The sequence below is a fragment of the Dipodomys spectabilis genome, unplaced genomic scaffold (assembly GCF_019054845.1).
Source record: "Dipodomys spectabilis isolate Male_0828 unplaced genomic scaffold, ASM1905484v1 ptg000018l, whole genome shotgun sequence".
NCBI classification, from domain to species: Eukaryota; Metazoa; Chordata; class Mammalia; order Rodentia; family Heteromyidae; genus Dipodomys; species Dipodomys spectabilis.
The window spans coordinates 13536573-13562089 of record NW_024870695.1 but is presented as its reverse complement, the minus strand read 5'-3'; the positions used below and the strand labels follow the sequence as shown (position 1 = coordinate 13562089).

The window sequence follows — 25517 nt, the reverse complement described above, 5'->3', positions numbered from 1 at the left end:
GCCACCTTCCCAGCCCCATCAGCATGCATTCTCAAGAGCATCCCCAGGAGGAAACAGAACATTCCTGTAGTCTAGAGCTGGAAGCGCATCTATTCCTACCCATAACTTATACGAGGTAGTAGTAGACTCCCAGAAAGTTTAGGCTCAAGGAAGTACAAATTCAGGGCCAGACTCTAAAAAGCCTAGTCTCCTGACATACTTGGGTGTGTCCATTTGCTTATTCCCTCTATCTGAAAGGAAGGTGGACAAAATAGATGGGAGATGTGCATGTCAGTAACAGAAATACTGAATCATTTTTATATAGTTAGTTAAGTAGAAAGGGAGGCAACAGAGGGTGAGCCCTAAAATAGAATGTTGCATACATTGAGAACTATTGTCCTCCGCATCCCTTTTCTCTTCTGGGCATGCTGTACGCAGAGGAAACTCAGAACAGAAACTACCCAGGGCACTCTAGTGCATGGCTCGTATCTCCATCTGCCAACCAGTGATAAGGCTAGGGTGATATTCCCCACACTAGCTTCCCTGGCTATCAGCCTGCTGTGACCCTGTGGATCTGAGGGGCAGAGCTGTGGCTGATGAGAATGAAGGTGAGAATAAGGGGCACATGGCCTGGCTCCCCACCACCAACCGCACACATTCACATCGTTCTCCAGGAAGGCGATAGCCCTATCTTCATGGGGAGATAGATCAGATGTCAGATGTTATTAATTCACTGCTCCCACTACACCCCTGAGAACATCCAGTCTAAAGCTGGAATGTGTTTCTCTATTGACCCTTGACCATGGCTGCACAAGGGCCAAGCTGATTCTTGGAAAAGGGCGAGGGAAGAGGGACCCCTCCCATGTCCAGAGAGATCATCAGAGACTGGGAGAATCCTACATCTGGTGACTGGCAAATCATGTATTCTCTGCCAACCCAAGGACACTTCAGGATGCAGAGGAGGAAGAAGGAGGGGCCATGGCCACAATGCTCATCCCACCCCATTTAGGGAAGTGAAGGCAGAAGGTTACAATCAGGAATGTCTAAGGTATACATGGTTCCTCAACCTAGGGACCTGTGCCTAGAGCCTCTGAGCCCTCCCTCCGCTCACCCACTTTCCTCAGGGTGGGCCCAAAGCCCGGGATCTGATGAAGAGGGGCCTGTGGTTCAGTACTTACCATCTCCTCCTGCATAAGGATTCAACTTGGTGTCATCTTCAAAGAAATAGATCAGAGGAACAAGATTAGCGGAATGGGTATGGTCTGTTACCCTGAGAGTGTCTGGATTTTAAGGGGTTTCAGTCCAACATTTTCCTTTTTGTGTGTGCTGGTCCTAGGACTTGAACTCAGGGCATGGGTGCTTAGCTGTTTTTGTTTAAGGCTGCACTCTACCACTTGAACCACAGCTCTATTTTGGGCTTTTTTTGGTGGTTAACTGGAGATAAAAGTCTCATGGAGGGCTGGGATGGTGGCTCAGTGGTAGAGCGCTTGCCTTGTATGCATGAGGGTTCGATTCCTCAGCACCACATAAGCAAAAAGAAAAAAGCCGGAAGTGGCGCTGTGGCACAAGTGGTAGAGTGCTAGCCTTGAGCTGAAGAGCTGAGGGACAGTGCCCAGGCCCAGAGTTCAGGCCCTACGACCGGACCCAAAAAAAAAAAAAAAGTCTCATGGATTTTTTTTTTTCCCCAACTGGCTTCAAACCATGATCTCAGCCTACCAAGTAGCTAGGATTATAGGCATGAACCACCAGCACCCAGCTTCATTTTCATTTCTTTCTGCATAGAGAAAGGCAGTAGAGTTTTGGGAAAAGACATTTGCTTTTGGTCCTCGCTGTGTGAGCTTGGGCACGTCCTCCACCCCTGAGTCTTGGTATTTTCATTATAAAATGGGTATATAACTGTATCAAACTCCAAAATTATTAGTATAATTGGATGCTAATGCATGTATGACTTTGCACCCCACCTGGCATGGGCTCAGTTCCTCCACACTGCTAGCTTTTCCCATCATTTGCTCATTCTCTATGACTTCCTTCCAGTCAAACTTCCTGCCCCTGCTCTAGTTCTTCCTTCCCTAGGGAATGTTCATAAGGCTGGGGGTATCCATGTAGCCCTGAATACTAGAAGGTAGATCTGGCTCACATAGTATCTACTTGCTCAAAACCTGCTTCTGCTTCTCCGCAGCTAGTGACCTAAACTCTCTGAGCTTGAGTCCCTCCTAGGATCAAGGGTAAGCAATACCAGTCCAGCGTCCCTGTGAAAACAGGAGTGTCCATGCAGTAGCTCTTCCCCAGGCCTCTCCCAGCCCCAAAGCTCAGACCTTACCTTCAGTAGTGAGGCTGTCAAGGATGAGAGAGGAGGAGGTGGAAGTGAGGTCCCTGTCAAAGGGACTGAAGGAGCTTTCCGGGGAGGCTGAGTAGTGCTCCTCATCCTGGAAGTCCTCGCATGTCTTTCCCTCTGCCTGCAAGAGAGATTCCAGCACTGCTGTCCAGACAGAGCTGAGCCCTGAATGCATTTAAACCTTCTATTGAGTTCTAGCAGTTCAGTAGGATGAAATGGGAGGATTGATTAGCCCAGGAGTTAGAGGCCAGCTTGAGCAACATAGACCTCATCTCAAAAAAACAAAATTGGGCCGGGCACCGGTGGCTCACACCTGTAATCCTATCTACTCAGGAGGCTGAGATCTGAGGATTGCAGTTCAAAGCCAGCCCAGGCAAGAAAGACCGTGAGACTCTTATTTCCAATAAACCACCAGAGGTCTGGGAAGGTGGCTCAGTGGTAGAGTGCTTACCTTGCCTGCATGAGGCCCTGGGTTCGATTCCTCAACACCACATAAGCAGAAAAAGCAGGAAGTGGCTCTGTGGCTCAAGTGGTAGAGGGCTAGCCTTGAGCTGAAGAGCTGAGGGACCCAGGGTTCAAGCCCCATGAGTGACAAAAAAAAGTTGGGGGCTGAGAATGTGGCTTAGTGGTGGAGTGCTTGCCTAGCATGCATGAAGCCCTGGGTTTGATTCCTCAGTACCACATACACAGAAAAGGCCAGAAGTGGTGCTATGGTGGCTCAAGTGGTAGAGTTCTAGCCTTGAGCAAAATGAAGCTTAGGGACAGTGCCCATACCCTGAGTTCAAGCCCCAGTATTGACAGAAAAAAAAATTGCAAGCAAAACAAAAATTAACAGCTGGCTGCTGGTAGCTGCAATTCTAGCTACTCAGGAGGTTGAGATCTGAGGGTCGCAGTTCAAAGTCTGGTTGGAAAGTCTGTGAGACTCTTATCTCCAATTAAAGCCAAAAAGAAGCCAGAAGTGGAGCTATAGTTCAAGTGATAGAGTGATAGCCTTGAACAAAAAAGCTCAGAGACAGCACCCAGGCCCTAAGTTCAAGCCCCAGGACCAGCACACACACACACACACACACACCAAAATAAAAACAACTCAGGCTGGGAAGGTAGCTCAGTGGTAGGGCGCTTGCCTTGCATGCCTGAGGCCCTGGGTTCGATTCCTTAACACCACATAAGCAAAAAGAAAAAAGCCGGAAGTGGTGCTGTGGCTCAAGTGGTAGAGTGCTAGCCTTGAGCTGAAGAGCTGAGGGACAGCGCCCAGGTCCAGAGTTCAGGCCCCACGACCGGACCAAAAAAAACAAAAACAAAAACTATAGACACACACAGTGATGTATTTAGCACATACTATGTGCTTGTATTACAAGAAGAGAGAGCTGGTAAACACCTATAATTCTAGTACTCAGAGGGCTGAGGCAGGAGGACCAAGAATTTTTAAGATCAGCCTGGTCTACATAGTATGGATGGTATAGATCCTTCTAAAAACTAAAATAGCCAAGCATGATGACTTCCAGATACTCGGGAGACAGAGACCCAAAGAATTAAGGTTTGAGGCTAGTTAGTGAGACATCACCTTAATCGATAAACCAGGTCAAAGTATGAGGCTAGAGGATGCTCTTCATCCAGAATCAAAGTATTAAGTGTTCTGGAAATTTCTAGCTGTTTGTTTGTACAAGCCACTAAATGGGAGGTACCTGGAATAAGCCTCACCCTTAGATTGACCACTTCCCTCAAAAGCCAGAGAGTGAGAGTTGGAGCCTTGGCAGGGGCTTCACTGATACCACTAGGTACAAGAGGCCCTGTGGCCTTTGCAGGGACCATAGGAATTCCTATTTGAGGTCAGTTGCAAGTGACACTAGTCTCAGGGACTCAAAATGGGCTGATTGGTTTAGAAGAATCTGAAAAAAACAAGGTCATCCAGGGCTAATGACAACTGCTGGCAGCCCCTTTTCCCCCCACCTGGCATAGGAACTACCAAAGATCACACGTGCCTCTTACCTCCTGGGCACAGCCATAGGCCAGCCATTCCTGGCGGTAGCGGTCAAAGCCACTGGAGCACCTGCAGAGGGACCAAAAGGTTGAGTATGTGAGGGGCTAGCGCTCTACCACTTGAGCTATAGTGCCACTTCTGGCTTTTTTTCTTATGTGGTGCTGGGGAATCAAACCCAGGGCCTCATGCATGCAAGGCAAGCGCTCTACCACTGAGCCATCTTCCCAGCTCCCATCAGTGACAGTTCTTTATGTCAGTCAGGAGAAGGCTCTTCCCAGCCTAAGTAAGCAGGCTCCCTAAGGCCATTGCACAGGCATAATGGCACCAGGCAGCTGGTACCTGGGAACTGAAGTAGACCTTCCTGTCCCCCATTCCTTCCTGGAAGGAGAGGAAGGTATTGGTGGTACCTGGCTACCAGACCAAGGCTTCATCTGCCCAGCTGTGTGTATGCAGGTGACCTCTAGCTGGGCTGAAGGTCAGCATGCTTAGTCAGTGTCTCCCAGTATAGTCACTACAGGCCAGAGGCTGGAAGACTGAAATGAGCTGATAAGAGTCTCTGAAGGGCTGGGAATGTGGCTCAGTGGTAGAGTGCTTGCCTAGCATGCATGAAGCCTAGGTTGGATTCCTCAGTACCACATACACAGAAAAGGCCAGAAGTGGTGCTGTGGCTCAAGTGGTAGAGTGCTAGCTTTGAGCAAAAGCTTAAGAACAGTGCCCAGGTCCTGAGTTCAAGCCCCAGGACTGACCAAAAAAATATGGGGGGGTCTCTGGACCTTTCCATATTGGCTGCTCTAGAAGGCACCAAGTCCCTATTTAGGGACAAGGTACCATACAGAGTGTTCTCTAAGGTATCGTATTTAAATTTCTGTTCTTCCCTCTTCAATGCTGGGTGAAGCCACCAAGCTCTACTCAAGCTGAGGGACATCTGGAAGAATAACATCCTGAGCCACCAGGGCAAGGAATGAATGACTTCTCAGCAAGTTAACTTAGCACCTTTGGCTGCCTGAGACCCAAGGGTGCAGCTTCCAGAGGGCTCTCAGTCTGTCCCGAAAGGGCCTCTGGGGCTATGTCTTCTGCTTGCAGGGTGGCCAAACTGGGCCAGCCACATGTTCCTTCTCAGGTCTTCTGTGCCCATGATTTTGGGGTCAGTGAGGATTTGGAGGTGGGGACTCAAGTTCTTTTTAGGTCAAGCCAATGGGTTAAGGATTGTGCTTTCAATATAGGCCTGTGAGAATGAGTTGCCAGGCCCTGAGCCAGTCGGCCCAGAGTGAAAGAGGAGCATGAGAAAGGGCATTGCCTGAGGGTCTCCTGAATGTGCCAGCACCACCCCCATGGGACCTCACAGTGATACTAGGAGGCAGAATTATGAGTCATCATTTCCTGAACGAATCCTGAGGCTAAAGTCACCCTTAGACGTTACGTTGGCTGTGTGGGGGGGGGGGGGGGCAATGTAGGATGACAGGATGATACCTTCCATGGTATATGAAATTGTCTAAAGCAGATCTAGCACCAGAGCAAGGAAAGGACATCCCAAAAAGTTTCAGAGGAGAGGGAGGGGAGGGGAGGGGGAAGGGAGGAAGGAGGGAAGGGTAAGGCTGGGGAGGGAAAGAGAACTATGGGATTCCACTGAACCAGCTCTGCGTTTTGGCTTTCTAGGGACTTGGAATCAGCTCTCATTTTGAGCTAGTGCTCTAGAGAGCTGGCAAGGAAAGGCATGGGTTGAAGTGAGTCCATAGGTGTGTGGGGGACAGGGGGTTCCGGCTCAAATCAGTCTTGCCCACTCTGATGGAGCATCCTTGTGCTGGAGCTGATGGCTTCAGCAAGGGCCACCAGCCCAGGCCCTGGCCTTTCTCCAACCAGGCTCTTCCTGTAGAAGAAGCCTGTCCCTCCCCTCACACTGTCATCATCTCTGAGTTGGGGTGCAGCCACTAACTAGGAGTGGTGGTAAATCGAGGGCTTGTGTTCATTTGACCCATTTTCAGTTCCTGCAGCTCAGCCTGGGTTGAACGCTGAGTCACACAGTGGCAGCCAGCCTCAATATGTCAGGGCTCATCTGAGGCCATCTCAAGAATCTCCTCACTGCTAAGATAATGTTTCTCAACATGGAAAGCACATAAGATGAAGCACTCCAAAATTCAGACTTCTGGGTTACTGGTCCCAGGGATATGTTTCTGTGTGTGTGTGTGTGTGTGTGTGTGTGTGTGTGTGTGTGTGTGTGTCTGTGTGTCTGTGTGTGTGCGCGCGTGCGCGTGTGCACGCCTGCATGCATGCATGCACTAGGTACTGGGGCTTAAACTCTGTTCTTACTCAGTTTTGTTGTTCACTGCAGCAGGCACTCTACCATTCTGAACTATGACTCCGGTTCTGGCTTTTTACTGGTTAATTGGAGATTAAAGAATCTCAGGATTTGTCTGCCAGGGCTGGTTTTGAACCAGGATCCTTAGCTCTCAGAGGCCTAAGTAGCTAGGGTTACAGGCATGAGCCACAGCTGGTGATTCTGAGAACCTCAGAGGCCACAATTGGCAGAACTCCATTCCAGAAAGAGTGAACCCTGGGTCTAATTTGCCAACCCATTCTGAGACTCTGTACCTTCCCTGCCCCTGGAGGCTTTGTTTAAGTGCTATTTGGCATTTGAAGAGTTCAAATAACAGAGTGTTCCTCACCCACGTCTTCCTGAGTCACATGGCTTCTGTCCATTCTACAGAGTCAACCAACTGAAGTCCCAAGAGAGTGAGTACAAGCACAGCTGGTGGGAAGCACACCTGGGAGGCCTGTGGAGTGCCCCTTTCCGCCCCCCACCTTCCTGGCCACCAGTCCTATGTGCCTGGGCTGCTATATCTGCTCCCTGACTTGGAAAGGAGCAAAGGAAACGCTGACAGCTGCAGAACAGCTGCAGGGGAACTCGGAGCCTATAATTTTTCAATTTGCCTTAAAGGCTCTCAGAGTTCCTCAGGCTTCCCATCCTCATGAGGGCACTCGTCCCCACAGGAATCCCTTTTTCTACCCCTCCTGCCATTTGTTTATCTTGGATCGGAGAACAGAGCTTGCATTATGAGTCTAATCTGTGAGGAAATGATTTCAGAACAAGGAGTGGAAGATGAGTCGGGTTTAAGAACTTTATCCCTAACACTGGATCTCACCCAGAATTCTCCGTGCTTCCACACTAAGCAAACACAGCTAAACACAGCTTTGTAGCTTCCCTGGTTTCCATGGATACCTACCGCAGCCACACTCCTGGTTTTCAGGAAACCTTGTTTCAGCCTGGGAAAGATCTTGAGACTGTGGTTTGGGGTCAGGGGCAATGGATCTTTGCATCTCAGCCTGTTGCTAAGCTGGCAGTTCTCACACTTGGTTGCAAATGAGACACCACATTAAAATGCAGGCCCAGGGATCCTTCCCAGGTTCTTGACATAAAGGATCCCAGTATCTACATGTCTATAAGATCTCCTGTGATTCTTGGATGCCCACAGCTATGGACTACTGTTTATGAAGCCCTGCTCATAAAGGTTGGATGAGCCAATCTGCTTGGGTATATGGAGGCAGGCACAATATCTAGAATCTAGAAGCCTGACACCACCTAAGGCCCTACCCAATCACATGATCACCTTAATCAGGTACAAGCCTCAGGGAGAAACTCACTTCTGTGACATTCCTACCCTAAGAATCAGAGATACCCTAATACTGACAAAACTATGGGCAACAAGTAGACCCTTGCTGCCTTCTGGCCCATGTTTTGTTGTTGAGACTCAGTGCATAACCTGGTACAAACCTCTGCAGGACATGGCACCAGCTACAGTTGAAGGTCAGGTCTGAGGACATGCAGGAGTCACAGCTCTGATGTTGTAGGCAGGCTGCAAGAGAGGAAATAGCGGCCACTCAACACCAGGACCTGGTTTGAAAGGGTGAAACTCCAGAATTCTGGGTTCTGGAACTATGGAGTCCCTGACTTAGCAGGGGCTGTTGAGGTCATTACTGCCATACTCACTTGAAGAGCAGCCCTAAATTAAATCCTTCCTTCCTTCCTTCCCTCCCTCCCTCCTTCCTTCCTTCCTTCCTTCCTTCCTTCGTTCCTTCCTTCCTTCCTTCCTTCCTTCCTTCCCTCCCTCCCTCCCTTCCTCCCTCCCTCCCTCCCTCCCTCCCTCCTTCCCTCCTTCCTTCCTTCCTTCCTCATCACAAAGGGGCCATCCCTGAGCTGGTGCTAGGGATCCCACAGTAAGACCATGTCCCTGCCCCCTGGGGCTTACAGTCATATAAGGAGACAGACATTAACCAATAATTGAACAAAAATAACCCTAGAATTCTGTGTCATGGGGTCTCAGAAGAAAAATCACAGAGCCTATAAGTGTGTAAAGTCCAAGAAGTCATGTTTCTAGTGGAAAGTGGCAGAAGTTGTTCATTTATGTCCAGGCCATGCTAGCTGGGGGGTCCTTACTGCCCATTCCCAACATTAGGCCTCAGAGAATGATTGCCACCAGAGTCCTGACTGGGCTCTGCGCCTCCTCTAGGGAAGTCCAGGCAAACTGGGCATAGGGTGTCTCATTCCTTACTTCTAACTCTCCTCTGGGAAATGAGGTATCCATATGGCACAGGAGGTGCCATTACCTCTGCTCTTCCTGGCTGGAGTTTGACTTGGAGGATTGTAGCATCCTGTGTTGCCTCAGGAACTCATTTGTGAATAAGGGAATATGCTACCACCTACCCGGAAGACTCACCTGTCATGAGCATGAAGTGAGAGGATAGGGAGATAGAGAGAAGAACACATGGTAAGTGCTTCTTGTTATTGATTCATTTCTCTCAATAACCCTTAGAGGCATTCCTTTATCCTTTCATTCATTGAGCAAATATTGTGCATGCCTATAATCCTAGCACTTGGGAGGTAGAGTCAGGCGGATTGAGAGTTTCGGGTCACCCTAGGCTACACAGTGAATTGTAGGCCATTCTGAGCTACAAAGTGAGTCCATGTCTCAAAAAAGCAAAAAGCAAACTGGCATCCAGTGGTAGGCAAGTCCATGAAACTCCTAATCTCCAATTAACCAGCAAAAAAGCTGGAAGTTGCTGCCATTTCCATGCTCAATTCAACCTGTTACTCTGCCCTGGCCACAAATTTAGAAGGGAGGTGCCATGAGGCCACAATGAGGTTACAGATGAGAGATGGAGGCTTGGAAAGATTAGGTGGTTGTACCCCTCAGGAGTCAGAGACAGGCCTGCAATTTGAACCCAGTGTCACTCCAAAGTGTGTTCCAGATTAGCAGAATGCCCTTCACTGGTGGGAACACTCCTACTCACTTGGCAATGGAGTGAACTCCACGGCCGATGTGCTGGTGATCTTGCTGGAGTCCAGCTCCACACGGTGATACTCAAAGATGGTCCTGCGCCGAGACTCTGAAACAGAAGCAAAACTGGTCATCAGGCACATGTTACAGCCAGAGGGCTTCAAGATCTGTACCCAGGGCCTACCAGGAGTTGGCAATTGGCCACCGAGAAGGAAATAATCTTCAATCTGTGCTACAATAGCATTAAGGCTGCAAAGGAGATTGGAGGACAGGAGCTGACCCTAGAGAATAGTGCTCTCTGATGAGCAGGCTGAAATACTCAATACAGAGGCCTGACTACCCCTGGGATCAGGACAGCAAGCATTCGTTCCCTTTTCATACCTCTGAGCCATCATAGCTGCTATTCCCTTGATCTACATGTTCTCCCACCTTTCTCTCCTTGACTGGTGCAGATAAGCTGAAGATCTAGCTGAAGTCCTACTTCCTTAGATCATTTCCCCTCAGCCAGCTCCCTGCTGTCCCTTACTCAGGCCAGGTGCCCTCTGCCCATTGCATTCACCACACTGGCTCTGCACCAAGCTCTGCTAGGAGTGGAGTGGTAAGTACCTGGCCCTGAACCTGGCCCATGAGGAATGCTCTGTAGACATCTGCACACAGGCAGGCTCCCACCTGCACATTCCTGACATATTCCACCACTCTCTTCTTTATGGAGGCCTGAGCAAGGTCCAGGGCCAGAAGCCAACCTTAAGTCCTACCTCAATCCCTGCAGAAACTTCCCTCGGGACTTCAGAATTGAGAAACGCAAGAACTGAGTCAAGTTCTGCCCCTGATTTGTTGGTTAACCTTAGGCAAGGCTTTGGAGCCTCTGTGTCTTCTCTGTGAAGTGGAAAGACAGAAACAATCTGCTGCAATATTTTTTTGGAAGGAAAACACTGGAACTGTAGATGAAAGGGCTTGTCCTAAAATGGTACTCTCACGGGCTTTGATATTTCCCATTATCCCACCACACCCACCCAAGAACCATGACTCAGGTTGGTTTCTTTTGGCGCTGAAAGGCAAGCAGCTGGCAGCTGACCTTTGCCAATGAGTTTCCTCATAAGAGGAAAGGGCCACTTAGTGTGTGGTCTACCCAACAACCCTTCCTCCTTCTGGAAACAGTGTTCCCATTGGAGAAACTGTGCCCAGTCCATTTCTACATGTAGATTGCTCTGGAGCTACCATTTTCACTGGTCCTGTCTCACAGTGATTGGTTTAGGGCTAGACCAATCAGAGACCTCCCTTGAGACTTTTCAACTAGGATCAAGAAGCATTTTTATTCTCCTGTAACAAAGTTGAGAAGATGCAAGCTCAGAGCCTATAGATGCCTATAGTTCCAGGCTTATGGAAAAAGCCAGAATAAAGCCATTTTGTAGAGATTAGCAGGAAGTACTAGTGCTATTCCCTGTCTTCCCAGGTGGTTATCTTTTCCTTTCGTTCTTTGGGCTTCTTCAGCATTCGCCAGTGTTTGCTGTACCCTTTCTATTTAAACTAGTTTGGGTTAGATTTTTGACACAAGAAACATGGAGTAAGCCAGGCTCCTGTGGCTCAGCCACTCAGGAGACTGAAATCTAAAGATCACAGTTCAAAGCCAGCCTGGATAAGAAAGCCCATGAGACAAATTTTTATCTCCAATTAACTACCAAAAAAAGCCAGAAGTAGGACCTGTGGCTCAAGTGGTAGAGCACTAGCCTTGGGCACAAAAGCTCAGGGATAGTGCCCAGGCCCTGAATTTAAGCCCCAGGACCAGCACGAGAGAGAGAGAGAGAGAGAGAGAGAGAGAGAGAGAGAGAGAGAGAGAGAGAGAGTAAGAGAGAGAGAGAGAGAGAGAGAGAGAGAGAGAGAGAGAGAGAGAGAGAGAGAGAGAGAGAGCAATGAAAAGAAACAGGAAGTAGCTGGGGAAATAAGTTTATCATTCAGCTGAAAGGTTTAGAGAGAGATGTCCTAAGGTGTCAGCAGGAATCAGCAGGGTATCTATGTAGGTGGAGTTGCAGGGGGGGTGGGGGCGGTCTGGCGGTGTCCTGTGTAACTGCTGGGCTTCTCATCCCCCACACTCCTTCCACTGCTTAGCAGACTATCTCAGCTGAATTCCATCATGTACTTCTCCTCAACCTTGGAATTGTTCTCTCTTACTTAACCCAAGGTGGAACCCCAGTTTGGTCTGGGCCAAACATGCTATCTCTCTGCCATGCCACACTGTTCTGTGTCAGGGTAGCAGTGGATAGACACCTCAGCCCTCTCCTCCTAGACATTCAGAGCCACAGAATATTATTCCACTGAGGAGGAAGCTACTCTGTCTTGGAACAGGTCTTCTGGGGCCTAAAATGCCAGTGCTGCCTACTCTGGTCACTAGAGGTAGCTGGTGGCTCATACCTATGATGCTAGCTACTTGGGAGGCTGAGATCTAAGGATTTTGGTTTGAATCCAGCCCTAGTGGATAAAGCTGTGAGAATTTTATCACCAATTAACCAGCAAAAAGCCCAAAGTGGAAGGGTTATTTAAATGATAGGGTGTCAGCTATGGGGAAAAAGTTAAGCAAGAGCACAAGGTCCAGAGTTTGAGCTGCAGTACAAGAAAGAGAGAGGGAGAGAGGTAGGGGGGAGAGGGAGAGGGAGAGAGGGTGAGGAAGGAAGGCAGACATCTCTGCCAATAGCTCATGCCTGTAACTCTAATTTATTCAAGAGGCTGAGATCTGAGAATCACAGTTCAAAGCCAGCCTGAGGGGCTGGGAATGTAGTTTAGTGGTACAGTGTTTGCCTAGCATTCATGAAGCCCTCAGTTCAGTTCCTCAATATCACATAAAAAGAAAAAAATCAGGAAGTGGCTCTGTGGCTAAAATGGGAGAGCACTAGCTTTGAATTGAAGAGCTCAGAGACAGTGGCCAGGCCCAGAATTCAAGCCCCATGACCGACCAAAAAAAAAAGCCAGCCTGAGAAGAAAAGTCTGTAAGGTTCTTATCTCCAACTAACCACAAAAAGCCACAAGTGGAACTGTGGTTCAAGTGGTAGAATGCTAGTCTTAAGCAAAAAAAAGCTCAGGAATATCACCAGGTACAGAGTTCAAGACCCTAGAATTGGTACAAATAAAATGAGAGGAGAGAGAGGGAGAGGAGAGGAGAGAGGGGAGAAGGGAAGAGGGGTAAGGAGAGGAGAAGGGAGGAGAGGAGGAAAGTCCAAGTATCCATTTCTTGCCTTCCATGGGACCTGATGTCATGGGATCTAAAGTCTAATATCAACTTTTCTTCCTTCTTCATTTCCACCTTCAAGGTGCATGCTTCCCACTCTTGGGCAGTCAGCTGGTCCTCTTCTGAGCGCCACAATCCCTGTGCAGTGTCCAGGGTCACCTGTCTTACTGCTAAGTCAATATCTAGTTTCCTGTCCGATCTCCCACTTCTCCCCCACCCCCATACCAGACTTGGAGTACCCCAGGGACAGAATTCACAGACACAGTTCACCTGGTATTTGTCCCTGCCCTCCCCACCCCACCCCCCAGCCTCTGGCACCAGGCCTTGAACAGGGTTTCAAGAAGTGGCTGTGAATAAAAGAATGGGTTACAGACTCCTAAAAACCTCAGTAACATATTCTAACATCAGCCACAGCCCAGAGGAAAGCATACCCTTCTTCCTCTCTCACCGCAGATGGAGGCCTTTCCCAAAAGGGTGGTCCCTAGGTAGGGCACAGAAAGCCAGCCAGACCTCTTTCTACAGCTGGTTTCCTAGATCTCTCCACCTGCAAGGATACAGAGCTGAGCTCATCCTCTGTCAAAGGGAAGGTTGAATGCTAAGGGACAAGGGACTCAAGTGCATAATGAAACATCTATTTGTCAGGGAAACTGAGTGGAAAGAGAGAGACACAGGCAGCCAGGGAAGAGAGGACTCCTGGGAGCCTCCTGCAAATATCTAGGGTGGGGGCAGAGCTGGGACTATGCCCCAGGCATGGATATATGCCAAGGATGGCCAGATGGACTCAGAAAATAAGCTAAACTCTAAACACAGGGCGGGGCAGATGAATGGTGGCCGGAAGGGGATGAGGCTGAGTATGTGCAAATCTGTCTCTAATTGAATATACTGGCTCACGTCAACTGCCAACTTGTACTTGTTTGAGTATATGGCTTTGTCATATTTTTTTAATTGTTCCTAAACAGAATCCTCAATGCCCCTGCTTCAGTTCTTTGCCGTTGGGTTATTTCAACAACATGTGAGGCTTGCCCAGGGACAAAGGCTTCCATGTGCATGGCCAGGAGATCTTTTCCAGATGTGGGACAGGAGTTGTCCCCAAGCTACGTCTCTGGCAGTTTGAGATGCTGTTTTATCTCTATGCCCAGCCATCCAATATTCACAAACACTGAGGAAGAAGGAAAACCTGCTGGCAGAAGGGAAAGGTCCAGTGTGTTAGGGCCATCTGGGGCCATTCTGGGGCCAGCCAAAGAGCAGCTTACAATCTGGAGCCCTTGATAATCAAATCCTCATTAGCCGGTTCTACTAATTCAGACTCTTGTCAGTTTTGATGTTGGCTATGCTCACGTTCCTTTTATATTGTGGGTGAATTGAAGAGTTTCTTAGGCTGATGAGTAGAGGAAATTAGACTGATTTCTGGCGGGCTCTCCAGCCACATTAAGAGCAGCTAGGCCACCCATGTGTTAAGCAGACGATGCTAACTGTGCGTGGCTTTTCTCTGCATCAAAGATGCTCTGCACACGGCTCAAAGCATGCATTATAACTGTTTGCATACGGCAATGCTTAAGAAAACCTGGTTGTTTTCAACTCCTCTTCCCTCAACCCCATGAAGAGTAGGAGGAAGTGGTGGGAGGAGCCTGGGAGAAGACAGAGCCTTCTCCCCCTCCCCCACAAAGGATTCACTGGCTGGGAGAGTGTCTTCACCAATTGTAAGGAACCAAATTCTACTCCTCACATCTTCCCAGGCAGAGATGAGTCAAACTTGGATACAAGGATACAGAGGTTACCTTGTTCTGGGTTTGGTTTATCTCCATGGAGATAAGAGGGTCTGCATACTGGAGGCTTCTCTCTGAGCTTTTCATTTAAGTCATGGTTATTTGGGGTTGACTGGTATTTGCAGTTCAGCTTAATCCAAACAAATTCGCTGCTTGCTGGGTAGGATATCTGACCAGAGGCCTCTGACTCCTCCTGTAAGCAGGAGTCATGGCCCATTTTCTCCTATCTTATTTTCCCTATCCTAGAGATTAAACCCAAGGTCTTGCATTCACTATGTGACCCATTTTAAAACCTAGTAAAGGTGGGAGAGTCTATCCCACAAAAACGCATGAATGTCTATGTTCCTATTTGTTCCATTTACAATTTCAAAGTTCCCAGATCTCTTCAATTCCTTGCCTGGTCCTCCAAGCTGAAACTTCGGACACAAAGGCATACAGTTTCCAAAATATTCCCTTGCTGGGTGTTGTCGGCTCACACCTGTAATCCTAGCAGGACAGGAAAGTCCGTGAGACTCTTGTCACAATAAACTATAAACTACTCAAAAAGCCAGAAGTGGAGCTGTGCCTCAAGTGGTAGAACACTAACCTTGAGCACAAAAACTCAGGGACAGCACCCAGGTACACACACACACACACACACACACACACACACACACACACAATGATAATAATAATAATAATAATCCCTCCCAAACTCAAGTGGTTCCAGACTCTTGTTCTTACAGTGAGTCAAAGTCAAAAGGCAGCAGAGAACGGGTCTCTGCTGATCCTTTGGATAGCAACCTGAACTCTTTGATTGGATCCAGATCCTTGCACTAATGTTCATTCAGAACTCAGAGAGTCCCCAGGGGATTGCCACCCTACTGGGGCAAAAGCAGCTAAGGGCAGGAGGATGAGGGTTGGAGATGCAGCAGAATGCTAGGGGGAGAAAAGAGGAAACAGTTTTGCACTGGCTGATACAGAGTTCTGAGCCTGACCAATCAATGCATGGTCTCAGTGGTTTAAAAAAAATAAAATAAAAAGGAATGGGAGAGGAGGGTTTCCACCAGGGAACTATGTCACCAGGATGTGGCCAGCCCTTGGCAGGTTGGGAGAACAGAAGGATACATATACCAGGACTTAGAGAGGCTGCTGATGGAAGGGGTTTTTTGTTTGTTTGTTAGCTTCGTTGTACCAGTACAGGACTTGAAGTCAGGGTCTCTCACTTAGCTTTTTTGCTCTTGGCTGGCATCCAAATAGTCACAGATTTTTCTACCTAGGCTGGCTTTCAACTGCAATCCTCAGATCTCATCCTCTGGAATAGCTAGAATTATAAGTGTGAGCCACTACCACTGGGCACAAAGGCAGGATTTAGATGCTATGCCCAGGTGTGAAGGGCCTTGATTGCCACATAAAGATTTTGTCTGGATCCTAAAAAGCACTGAGGAGCCAGAGAGGAACACATCTGATTTCACAGTGGTCGGAAGAAATGGAGGTTAAGAGGACTAGAGGCAGGAAGCCACAAGGCAGTGTCTGCCATTAAGTGCACTTTTTCCAGCAGGTAGACTTAACAGCATCTCTGACCTCAAGGATAGAGGACTGTCCTGGGGGCTGGACTGTCTGCCCCATTGTGTCTCAACTGGTCTGATACATAGTGACTTAGAATTTGGATTCTAGATAAATATCACATTTTCCTCAGCCCTAGATTTCACAGCAGGCACGAGTAGGAGGGAGACAAGCAGACAAGGGCTTTTTCCCAGTCCTGAATGATGTTCCTCAGATGTCCATCACCTGATGGAATTGTCACACATGCAGCTCTGCAGAGGAGGACAGGGCCAAGTCCCTGAGCTGAGGTTGGAGATGGCAGGTGGCTTACTGGCAACCTTCCCAGAGGTGTGATTCAAACCCTGGTGGGCATGAGGTGGGGGTCCTAAAGCAAGAGGGAAAGATTTGGGGTTCCTAAATTATCAGTGCAGGAGGAAGAGCTTGGAGGAAGAGGTACTTCCACTTTACAGTGGCTGCTGAAACTCATTTACTGCAGGACAGAGTTCATGGCCTGGCTGAGGCTAGACTGTGAGTCTCCTGACAGCCTAGTGGTCCTTTCATCCCCTTGCTTGAGAGCCACTGTTTGCATTTTGGAAGGCTCATTATCCCTCACCTGACATCTTTGGGAAGTTTTCTAAGTGGAGCAAGTGCTGAGTACAAGGACTCTGGCTACCCCTCCCCTAAAAGCCAGTCCAGTGCTTCCTACTGGACACAGTGGGAAAAATGGTGCTTCAGTGATCAAAAGGAAATTGGGTATTTCTAGCCCTCTTCCTCTCTCAGTCCCACTCCCTAGCCAACTGCCATTCTCACCCTCCTGGGCTCTGACTGAGCTGGGTCTTCCCCAAATGAGGTGTTTGCTGGACCTCTGAACACTCACCTGGCACATCTGGAGATGGGTTGAGAATCATGAAGGCATCTGACAGGCCTGCTTTCACGGGGTGCTGGGAAGAGCTGATTTCCAGGACAGCCATAGGGATCTACAACAGGAGAAGAGGCTCTATTCACCCCCCAGCATTTTCTGGGGCCAGTTTAGCCTCCTCTTGGAGCACTAGTCCTATGTGCCTATTTAGCTACTGAGGACTAAATTCTTACCCAGTCCCAAACCTTCCCCACACCACCTTCCGCATATTTTCAATTCAGTGGACTGTACCTCCATGCAGGCTTGAAACCCAGAGTCATTCTTGGCCTCTTCTTTTCTTTTCTCTCTTCTTTCTCATTGAATACATCTCTAAATCCTTTTATTAGCCCAATGGCTCTCAAGTCTATCTCATTCTCTATGTCTTTGTCTAAGCTGCCTCATCTTTCCTCTGAATAATCTTCTAGCCCTAAACAATCTGTTCTCTGCTCTGAAGCCAAGTGGCCTTTTTCATTTTCATTTATTTGCATTTATTTTATGCTAAATTTATTCCCGTGCCATAAGTTTTGTTTCTTCAGTTTCTTCAGGAATACGTTTTTCTTCTGCACAACTTCTTCTTCTGGTTTAGGAACAATTTGCTCCTTTTCAGGAAGGATCCTCTCAGTGTGACAGGGCGGGCTAATGGATCGGTTAATACTACCATGGGCTCTAAGTTCAGTGGTGTGTCTTGGGTGCTTTGTTCACCTGGGTATGTTCACTGACCAGGGAATCTATATGCATTACTCTCTGCATTCTTAAACTGGTACAGCAGAAATTCAGCACTCTTTTTGTGTCCAACCCCTGTGTCCTTTTCCTCAGAGAAACCTCCTCTGGCCTCTGCTAGCACCAGGCACCTCTACTTAGGAGCACTTGTCTCTGTCCATCCCTGCAATTATTGTCTTATAGACTTATGACTCCAAGGACAGGGCCTACAGGCTGTACCCATACGTTGCAGATTCTCTACAAGTATTTGCTGAATTGAGGAAAAACTCTAAGACCCAATGATCTCTGCAGCCAGAGCCCCCTCACCTCTTTGTAGCCAAAGACAATGCGGCCCCCACGGTGCAGGGCCACCTGGAACGTGAAGCTGCCCCTGTCCTCCCGGCCTTGTAGGTAGACGTGGTCCCACTGAACAACAAAGACTGTCCCTGAGGAGAAGAGCAGAGACCTGGATGGGCAGGGAGGTAGAGCAGGGAGTGGGATCCTGCAAAAATGGAAGCCAGAGAGGACTGGCTATGGATCAGGTCTATTCGAGATGATGGAAGTCATTTGCAAATTTGAGATGGCAGTTGCTGTACAGCCTGAAGACACTGCCTGGAACCAAAGGGTCCTACTTCTGCTTCTGCATGCAGATCCATATTCTCTTATTTCTCTCTCTGTCTCTCTCTGTCTCTGTCTCTGTCTCTGTCTCTCTCTCTCTCTCGCCCATCTGGGTGCTGTCTCTGGGCCTCTTCGTGCTCAAGGCTAGCAGTCTACTGAGTGGCTAGGATTACAAGTATGAGCCACTGGTGCCCAGCTCTTATCTTGTATTCTGCCCTTCCTCTTGTCTCTCCTGACCCCCTAGAGATAAAAAGGAGGACAAACGGGGAATTGTATGGTGACAGTTTCCATTTCATATCTCATTAGACTCTGCTAGGCAGGACATGCGATCCCCATCTTACTCAAGAGACTAAAACCCAGAAAGCTGTGAGGGGGCACTGCTAGGCTGTGTGGCTATGCTCAAGTCCTTTGCCTTCCCTGGGCCTTGGGTACCGGTTAAGGGATCAGACCAGGGATGCTCTATGCTGTGTTAATGTGCACACTGAAGCATGGTCTCACCATTGTCAAAGTATGTGACTGTGGAGTTGTCAGAGTAGCCAGGGTTGAAGTTGGCCATCAAAGGGGCCACATACTGAGTAGCTGTGAGCATTCGGTGGATCACATCACCCATGAAGATGAAGCCTAGGGTGAGAAGTTCAGAGCAGTAACTACACACGGCCTTAGGGGAAGCCTCTAGGCTTTTCCCTCATCGCTACCTGCTGGGCTCTGGGCCTGATGTATATGTACTTAGAGGGCCCCAGACTTAAGAAGGTCTCCCAATGCCTCTAGGAAGGCACAGACCATGGTGGGGTGGGGAGAGAGGCAAGAAGAAGAGGTGACTCCCACCTCCCCCAACCTTGGGAAAGTGGGACATGGGACTCAAACTCCTGATATGGATGGGAACTCAAGTTCTCAGGGCTGCCCCTCTGTCTCCTCCTCTTTTAGAGAAATGTAAGACCTATGGGATGTCCACACTAGCCATGCTGTTCCAGGGAGACACATATGGGTCAGCTGATGTGATGGGAGTGGCCAGACATTCCCTGGTTAAGAGCCGAGCGAGGACCAAGCGTGGATCCCTTCCCAGTCCACTTCTCTCCCCAAGAACATCCCCTAAAGTACAGGCTGAGATCTGTAACCTGCCCCCTGCTGATTCCACCTCACCTCCTGTTGCTATGGTGATCTGCCGCAGAGGATGTCCATAGAAAGGGAAATCAAAGGAGAGGACCACTCTCTGTAGGGGGCAGGAAGGAGTTAACATAAGCTGAGCTGATGGGCCAAGAGCTGTTTGCCCACACTGCTCCATGCTTGTCTGAACAGAGCAGGGCAGACATGTCTAGAGCAGGCCCCAAGGTCTCTGGAACAATGAATGAGTGTCCCCACTGTAGCCAAGAACCCCCCAGCTCCCAGACCTCAGGCCACACCAGGCCTGTTCCCAGGCAGGATGGGCTAGTCCAGCCTCTAGCTTGGATTACCCTGCCAGGGATAGGAATGCTCACCGAAGCCTGCCGGTGGGTGTTGGAGAGGATCCTGTGCACCTTCACTTGGCTCTGGTTTGCTGTGGTCACATCCACCCACAGCTCCCGGCTGCGGGGCTCATTGGGGCCATAGACACGGGACACGTAGTAGCTGTGGTTGTCTTCCTGTGGGCACAGAGGCAGCCCAAAGAGGCATGAGGCAACAGTCAAGGCCAGGAGCCCTGCTCTGCTGCTCCCCACCCAAATTGCTGCATATAAATACCCTTCTCTATTCCAGGGTGCTGGACCTGGGGCTCAGAGAGCTGGTTTGTCCCCAGCCGCATCCACGCCCCTTACACCAGTGCTCAATCCTGCCACACCTAAACAAGCCGGGAGGCTTATCTTGCAGCCCCTGAATGTGCCCAAGCATGACCAAGACCAGATGCAGCTTGGAGCATGGGGGAGAAATAGAACAGCCTCATGCAGAACCTTTATCTCCTTCTTTTTGTGTCAGTCATGGGGTTTGAACTCAGAGCCTGGGCACTGTCCCTGAGCTCTTTTGCTCAAGGCTAGCACTCTACCAATTTGAGCCATAACACCACTTCCTGTTTTGGGTGATTAATGGGAGGTAAGAGTCTCATTGGGACTTTTCTGCCCTGGCTGGCTTTAAACCACAATCCTTGGATCTCAGCCTCCCAAGTAGCTACGATTGTAGGCTGAGCTGGTGGCGTGAACCAGGGGTGCCCAGCTTAGAACCTTTGTATTCTGGGAGTTCCCAGACAGCTGGCCTGACCTTTAGCAGCCTTTTTTCTTTTCTTTTTTTCTTTTTTTTTTTTCTTTGGTTGGTCATGGGGCTTGAACTCTAAGCCTGGGCACTGTCCCTGAGCTTTTGTGCTCAAGCCTAGCACTCTACCACTCTGAACCACAGCACCACTTCCAGTTTTCTGGTGGTTAATTGGAGATAAGAGTCTCATGATCTTTCCTTCCTGGACTGGCTTGGAACCATAATCCACAGATCTCAGTCTCCTGAGTAGCTAGGATTACAGGCATGAGCCATCGGCACCTGGCTTGGGGGCCTTTTATTTAAGGGGAAAACATTTGGATCTTAACATCCACCAGACTAAAAGAGGAGGCTGCTCCTTAATGCCTGAGAGTTGCTAGTCTGATGGAGGAGGCAGGCCATATGTGGATTGAACATCCTACAGAGACCCTCAAGTGCAGAGCCCGTGTGGCAGCCACCATGGGACTGTGAAAGGGGCGAGTCCTAACAATGCATAATTTTCTTCCTTATGGGCCTGATGGGGTCACAGTGGGCTAGGCTTGTTCAGCAATGTCTCCCACAGAGGAGAATCTGGGGCCAAGGTTTCAAGGAGACTGGATAAATGGTTGGCAGAAAGAATAGAAGAAAGAGGGAGAGGCTTTCTGGAGGCTTTGGAGGTAGGCAGCGGGGAGGCAGGGCCACAGGCTGGTTTGGCAGCCATGGCTGCAGAGATGCCCTGGGCATCATGGGTCATTAATCAGGCTTCCCAGCGGCAGTAGCTGCAGACACAGCAAACCATGTTCTCCCTGCCAAGATGCCAGCTGTCCAGCCAGCCCTTGCTCTGGACCCAGCAGGAGCAGGGACAGGAGCTTCTGTTTTCCTCTGCCAGAAGGCAGACTCTGTATTTCTGACAAGTAACACTCTCTGGGGACCTGAGGTCAGGGAGGGCTGGGGGGAAGGTGAGGGAAGAAACACGGGAACTGAGTACCAGTGGCTCACACATGTAATCTCAGCTACTCGGGAGGTGTTGAGATCTGAGGATGGAGGTTCAAAGCCAATCCCCAGCTCAAAGCCAATCCCACAAAACCCTTACCTCCAGTTAACCAGCAAAAAGCTGGAACTGGAGACATGTCTCAAGTGGTAAAGCACCAGCAGAGTACAAGGCCCTGAGTTTAAGTTCTGGTACCAGGGCATGTACATACACGCACATGCACACACTTACTCTCTCACACAGAGGAGGGTGCATTGCTCTCTGGCTGGTACTGAAGCAGCTGAGCTGATGCTAGCACCTACAGTCTCTGCCTTCCCCTGCACTCCATAGGAGAGAAATGCCAGCCTTTCCCTTCTTGGGCTCTGCTTCTCCTATTCTCTATCCTTTACGGGGAGTCTTCCTTAAGTAAAAACAAACAAGCAAAACAACCATCTAGCCCTGTGCACACTGACCTGGCAGACAGGTGGACAAACTGGCCTCCTGGGATTTGCAAGTAAGCAGCTTTTATTCCATCTCTGAGCAGGAGAAAATACATGCATAATAGGCAGTCTGAACACCCCAACTTGGAAGCCCATATAGATTCTGTAGAACCACCTGCTATGGCTGTGGCTAATCCTTGCCTCCTGGAACCCTCCATTTCAAACATGGTGGTCTGGATCTCCCCAGCACCTCCTCCTCTCTTCCTGTTCTCGGTGCTTCTTTCAGTTCCAGAAATCACTAAGCCTGCCTTAGGGCCTTTGTGCATCCTGTCCTTAAAATCTCTTCCCTCACCCCCTTACCCATCAGGCCTCAGGGTGAGGGTCACTACAAGGCGGGGGGGGGGTCTCCCCAACCTCTCCCCCCACTCTCCTCTAATCATATCCTGAGCTCCCCCTGCAATGTCTTGTACTCAGGATGACTTATTTGTTTTTATACCTGTTGCCTCCACAGCTGTCTGTCCATCCATCTATCCTATAAGACTACAAGTTCTCCAAGGGCAGGAATGGCCTTCCCCTAGGGAGCTGGCAGAGGGGTGGGGGTAAGAGGGGGGGGGAGGTGGGGATGGGATAACTAGAAAGATACTCCTCTGGATGTTTCCCCTGTTGGCCTGCTCTTCCTTTGGATGTTTTACTGCTACCTTCATTCATCGTGGCTGCAGGATCTGGATCACTTTAGGAAACAGCAGGCCACAAAGAGGGGAACAGATGCTCTCAGGGGCTCGGAGAACCCACTGCACTCCTCCCTCCAGGGCATCTGAGCAGAGCAACGCTGAAGACAGCTGGGGGAGGGCCGGCGGCACGCAGCTGCTTCTCAGCACTCTGTGGCATGTGACAGAAGCCACGCTCTGCAGCTATGATGCCTAAACAGACGCCAATGCATCTCTCCCTGCCTCACCTAAGCAGCCCGGGCCAAAGGTGAGTCCTGTGCACCACAGGAAGACAAATGGTCTGGGTCTGTGCCCCTGCCGGCGTGGCCATGCTGAGGATCCCATGGTGTGCCCTGGGCCCAGCTCTGAGATCGGAGGAGGGGGTTCATTCTTGGAGTTCTCAAGGGGCCCTGCCCTGGCACCTCTTATCTGACACAAGTTGGTGTCCCTTTGAACTCAAGGAGACTCAGAATTGAAGGAGCTGCCCCCTCTAACTGTCTCAGTCCATTCCGGTGTCAACACTACAATACGGCAAGCTGCGTAGGTTTAACAGGAAGTTTGTTTGGGCCCATGGTTTAGCCTAAGTTTGATGGGCCAAATTTCACAGGGGCTTCTGGCTGGCAGAATCCTCAGGGGACACAGGGTATGATAAAGATCAATACAAGGAGCTGGGCACTGGTGGCTCATGCCTGTAATCCTAGCTACTAAGGAGGCTGAGATCTGAGGATCACAGTTCAAAGCCAGCCCGGGCAGAAAAGACAGCAAGACTCTTATCTCCAATAAACTACTAGAAAACTGGAAGTGGTGCTGTGGCTCAAGTGGTAGAGCACTCGCCTCGAGCTGAAGAGTCCAGGGACAGCGCCCAAGCCCAGAGTTCAAGCCACACGACCAACCAAAAAAAAAAAAATCAATACAAGGAACACTCTCATACACGCATGACACCGTGTCCATATTCCCTGGTCACATCCTGCACTCTTAAGGTCACCAGGATTGAATCCTAAGGGCTCCAACCCATGACATTAGCTTGTCACAGTCTTCTCCCAGCCCCATCTTTTTTTTTGGGGGGGGGGTAGTTGGGGTGTGGGGGCAGTCCTGAGACTTGAACTCTGGGCCTGCGTGCTATCTGTGAGCTCATTTTGCTTAAAGCATGCACTTTACCACTGAACTACAGTGTCACTTCCAGCTTTTCTCTGTGATTAACTGGAGATAAGAGTCTCACAGACTTTCTTGCCTGGGCTGGCTTTGAACCATGATCCTCAGATCTCAGTCTTCTGAGTAGCTAGGATTATAGGCGTGAGCTGCTGGCACCTGGCCCAGCCCTACATCTCCATAGTGGGATTAGCTCTCCACCCTCCCCACACTTCACAGTGGCCATTCAAACCACATCTAAACCATGGCCAATCTCTGAAATCTGTATTACTGTATCTCTTAAGACTGTATAGGGCCACACATGATAATTCACACCTGTAACCTGAGCTACTTTGGAGGCAGGAAGATTTTGTGATTGAGACCATTCTGGGCAATTTACTGAGAACTTTTTTTTTTTGGTCCAGTCGTGGGGCCTGAACTCTGGGCCTGGGCGCTATCGCTCAGCTCTTCAGATCAAGGCTAGCGCACTACCACTTGAGCCACAGCGCCACTTCCGGCTTTGTTCTTTTTGCTTATGTGGTGCTGAGGAATCGAACCCATGACCTCAAGCATGCAAGGCAAGTGCTCTACCACTGAGCCATCTTCCCAGCCCGTGAGAACCTATTTTTAAAGAAGAATTAAAAAAAGGATGGGAAGCCAAATATCAGTAGCTCATGCCTGTAATCCTAGCTATTCAGATGCCTGAGGTTTGAGAATCTCCACTTAACCAGCAAAAGGCTGAAAGAAGAGGTTTAGCTCAAATGGTAGAGTGCCAGCCTTGAGTGCAAAAGCTAAGCAAAAGCTCAAGGCTGACTTCAAGGCTCCCATACTAGCATACTTGCCTAGCTTACATGAGGCCCTGAGTTCCATTCTCTGTATCACACAATAAGAAGAAGAAGAAGAGGAGGAGGAGGAGGAGGAGGAGGAGACCATAACTGGTGGTGAATCTGTCCCAGAAATTCACACAATCTACTAACCCACCACAGAAAAAATGACAATGGTGACTGAGGTTTCAGACAGTCAGCAGGATCCAGACAACTTTCAGCAAATCCACTCAGTAATCCACATTCATTTTTCAGAGGCCACAAGATGTGGCTTGCAAACATTTTTGTCCATGAAATCCTTTCTGCCAACAAATCTTCCATGGTAGCTCAGTATATAAATCATATCAAAGTAAAGTCACGCTCACGGAAGGACTGAGATGGGTCTAGGGCCCAGCCCACTGCACTACTTTGTTCTTCATCACCCTCCATCCCATAGAAGCCCATAAAGAATCTCTGGGAACCTCTACAGGTTCCATGGAACACCATTTAAAAACCACGACTCCCAGATCAGGTGCATGGGTTATGGTGTCAGCCAGACCCAAATTTAAACCCTGGCTCCCTTTCACGGTAGTTACTATCAAGCATCCCTCTCCTTGTTGGTCATCAGTCCCCACCAACCGTTAACCTTTCTTATTGCATGCTTGAACAAATTAGACAAAACAGATCAGCAGAAAGCTCATAGCCCAGTGCCTGGCCCACAGTAGGAGCTATTACAATAATTTTGTTGGACCTTCCCAGAAAACTTCTTGATTATGGAGGTCTGCTTCCTCCAAACAACCCCAGCTCCATCCTAAACATCTGTGTAAAAGTGTCTCTTCTGCCTCAATTATTCATGCCCTGAGACTCCGCAGGCCCTTGGTTTCTGACAGCAGGGCTGCATTTACCTTGGCTGAGTTCAGGCTGTTTCTGGAAAGGAACTCCAGCTAAGCTGTCACAATCAGCCTGTCACCTGCCAGCCAACT

General features: G+C 49.2%; 1 protein-coding gene across 1 annotated transcript in view; it reads right to left on the bottom strand.

Moving 5' to 3' along the window:
• Positions 1 to 25517, bottom strand: part of Plxdc1 (plexin domain containing 1) — a 51780-nt gene that overhangs the window by 4372 nt on the left and 21891 nt on the right. The window contains exons 3-12 of the mRNA XM_042673782.1: positions 19769 to 19912; positions 19434 to 19503; positions 18792 to 18914; positions 18003 to 18121; positions 16956 to 17055; positions 9582 to 9677; positions 8065 to 8146; positions 4304 to 4364; positions 2300 to 2435; positions 1158 to 1193 (exon numbers count right to left, since the gene is read on the bottom strand). Coding sequence (XP_042529716.1) covers positions 1158 to 1193; positions 2300 to 2435; positions 4304 to 4364; positions 8065 to 8146; positions 9582 to 9677; positions 16956 to 17055; positions 18003 to 18121; positions 18792 to 18914; positions 19434 to 19503; positions 19769 to 19912 — 967 coding nt within the window. The remainder of the gene's footprint in view (positions 1 to 1157; positions 1194 to 2299; positions 2436 to 4303; positions 4365 to 8064; positions 8147 to 9581; positions 9678 to 16955; positions 17056 to 18002; positions 18122 to 18791; positions 18915 to 19433; positions 19504 to 19768; positions 19913 to 25517) is intronic.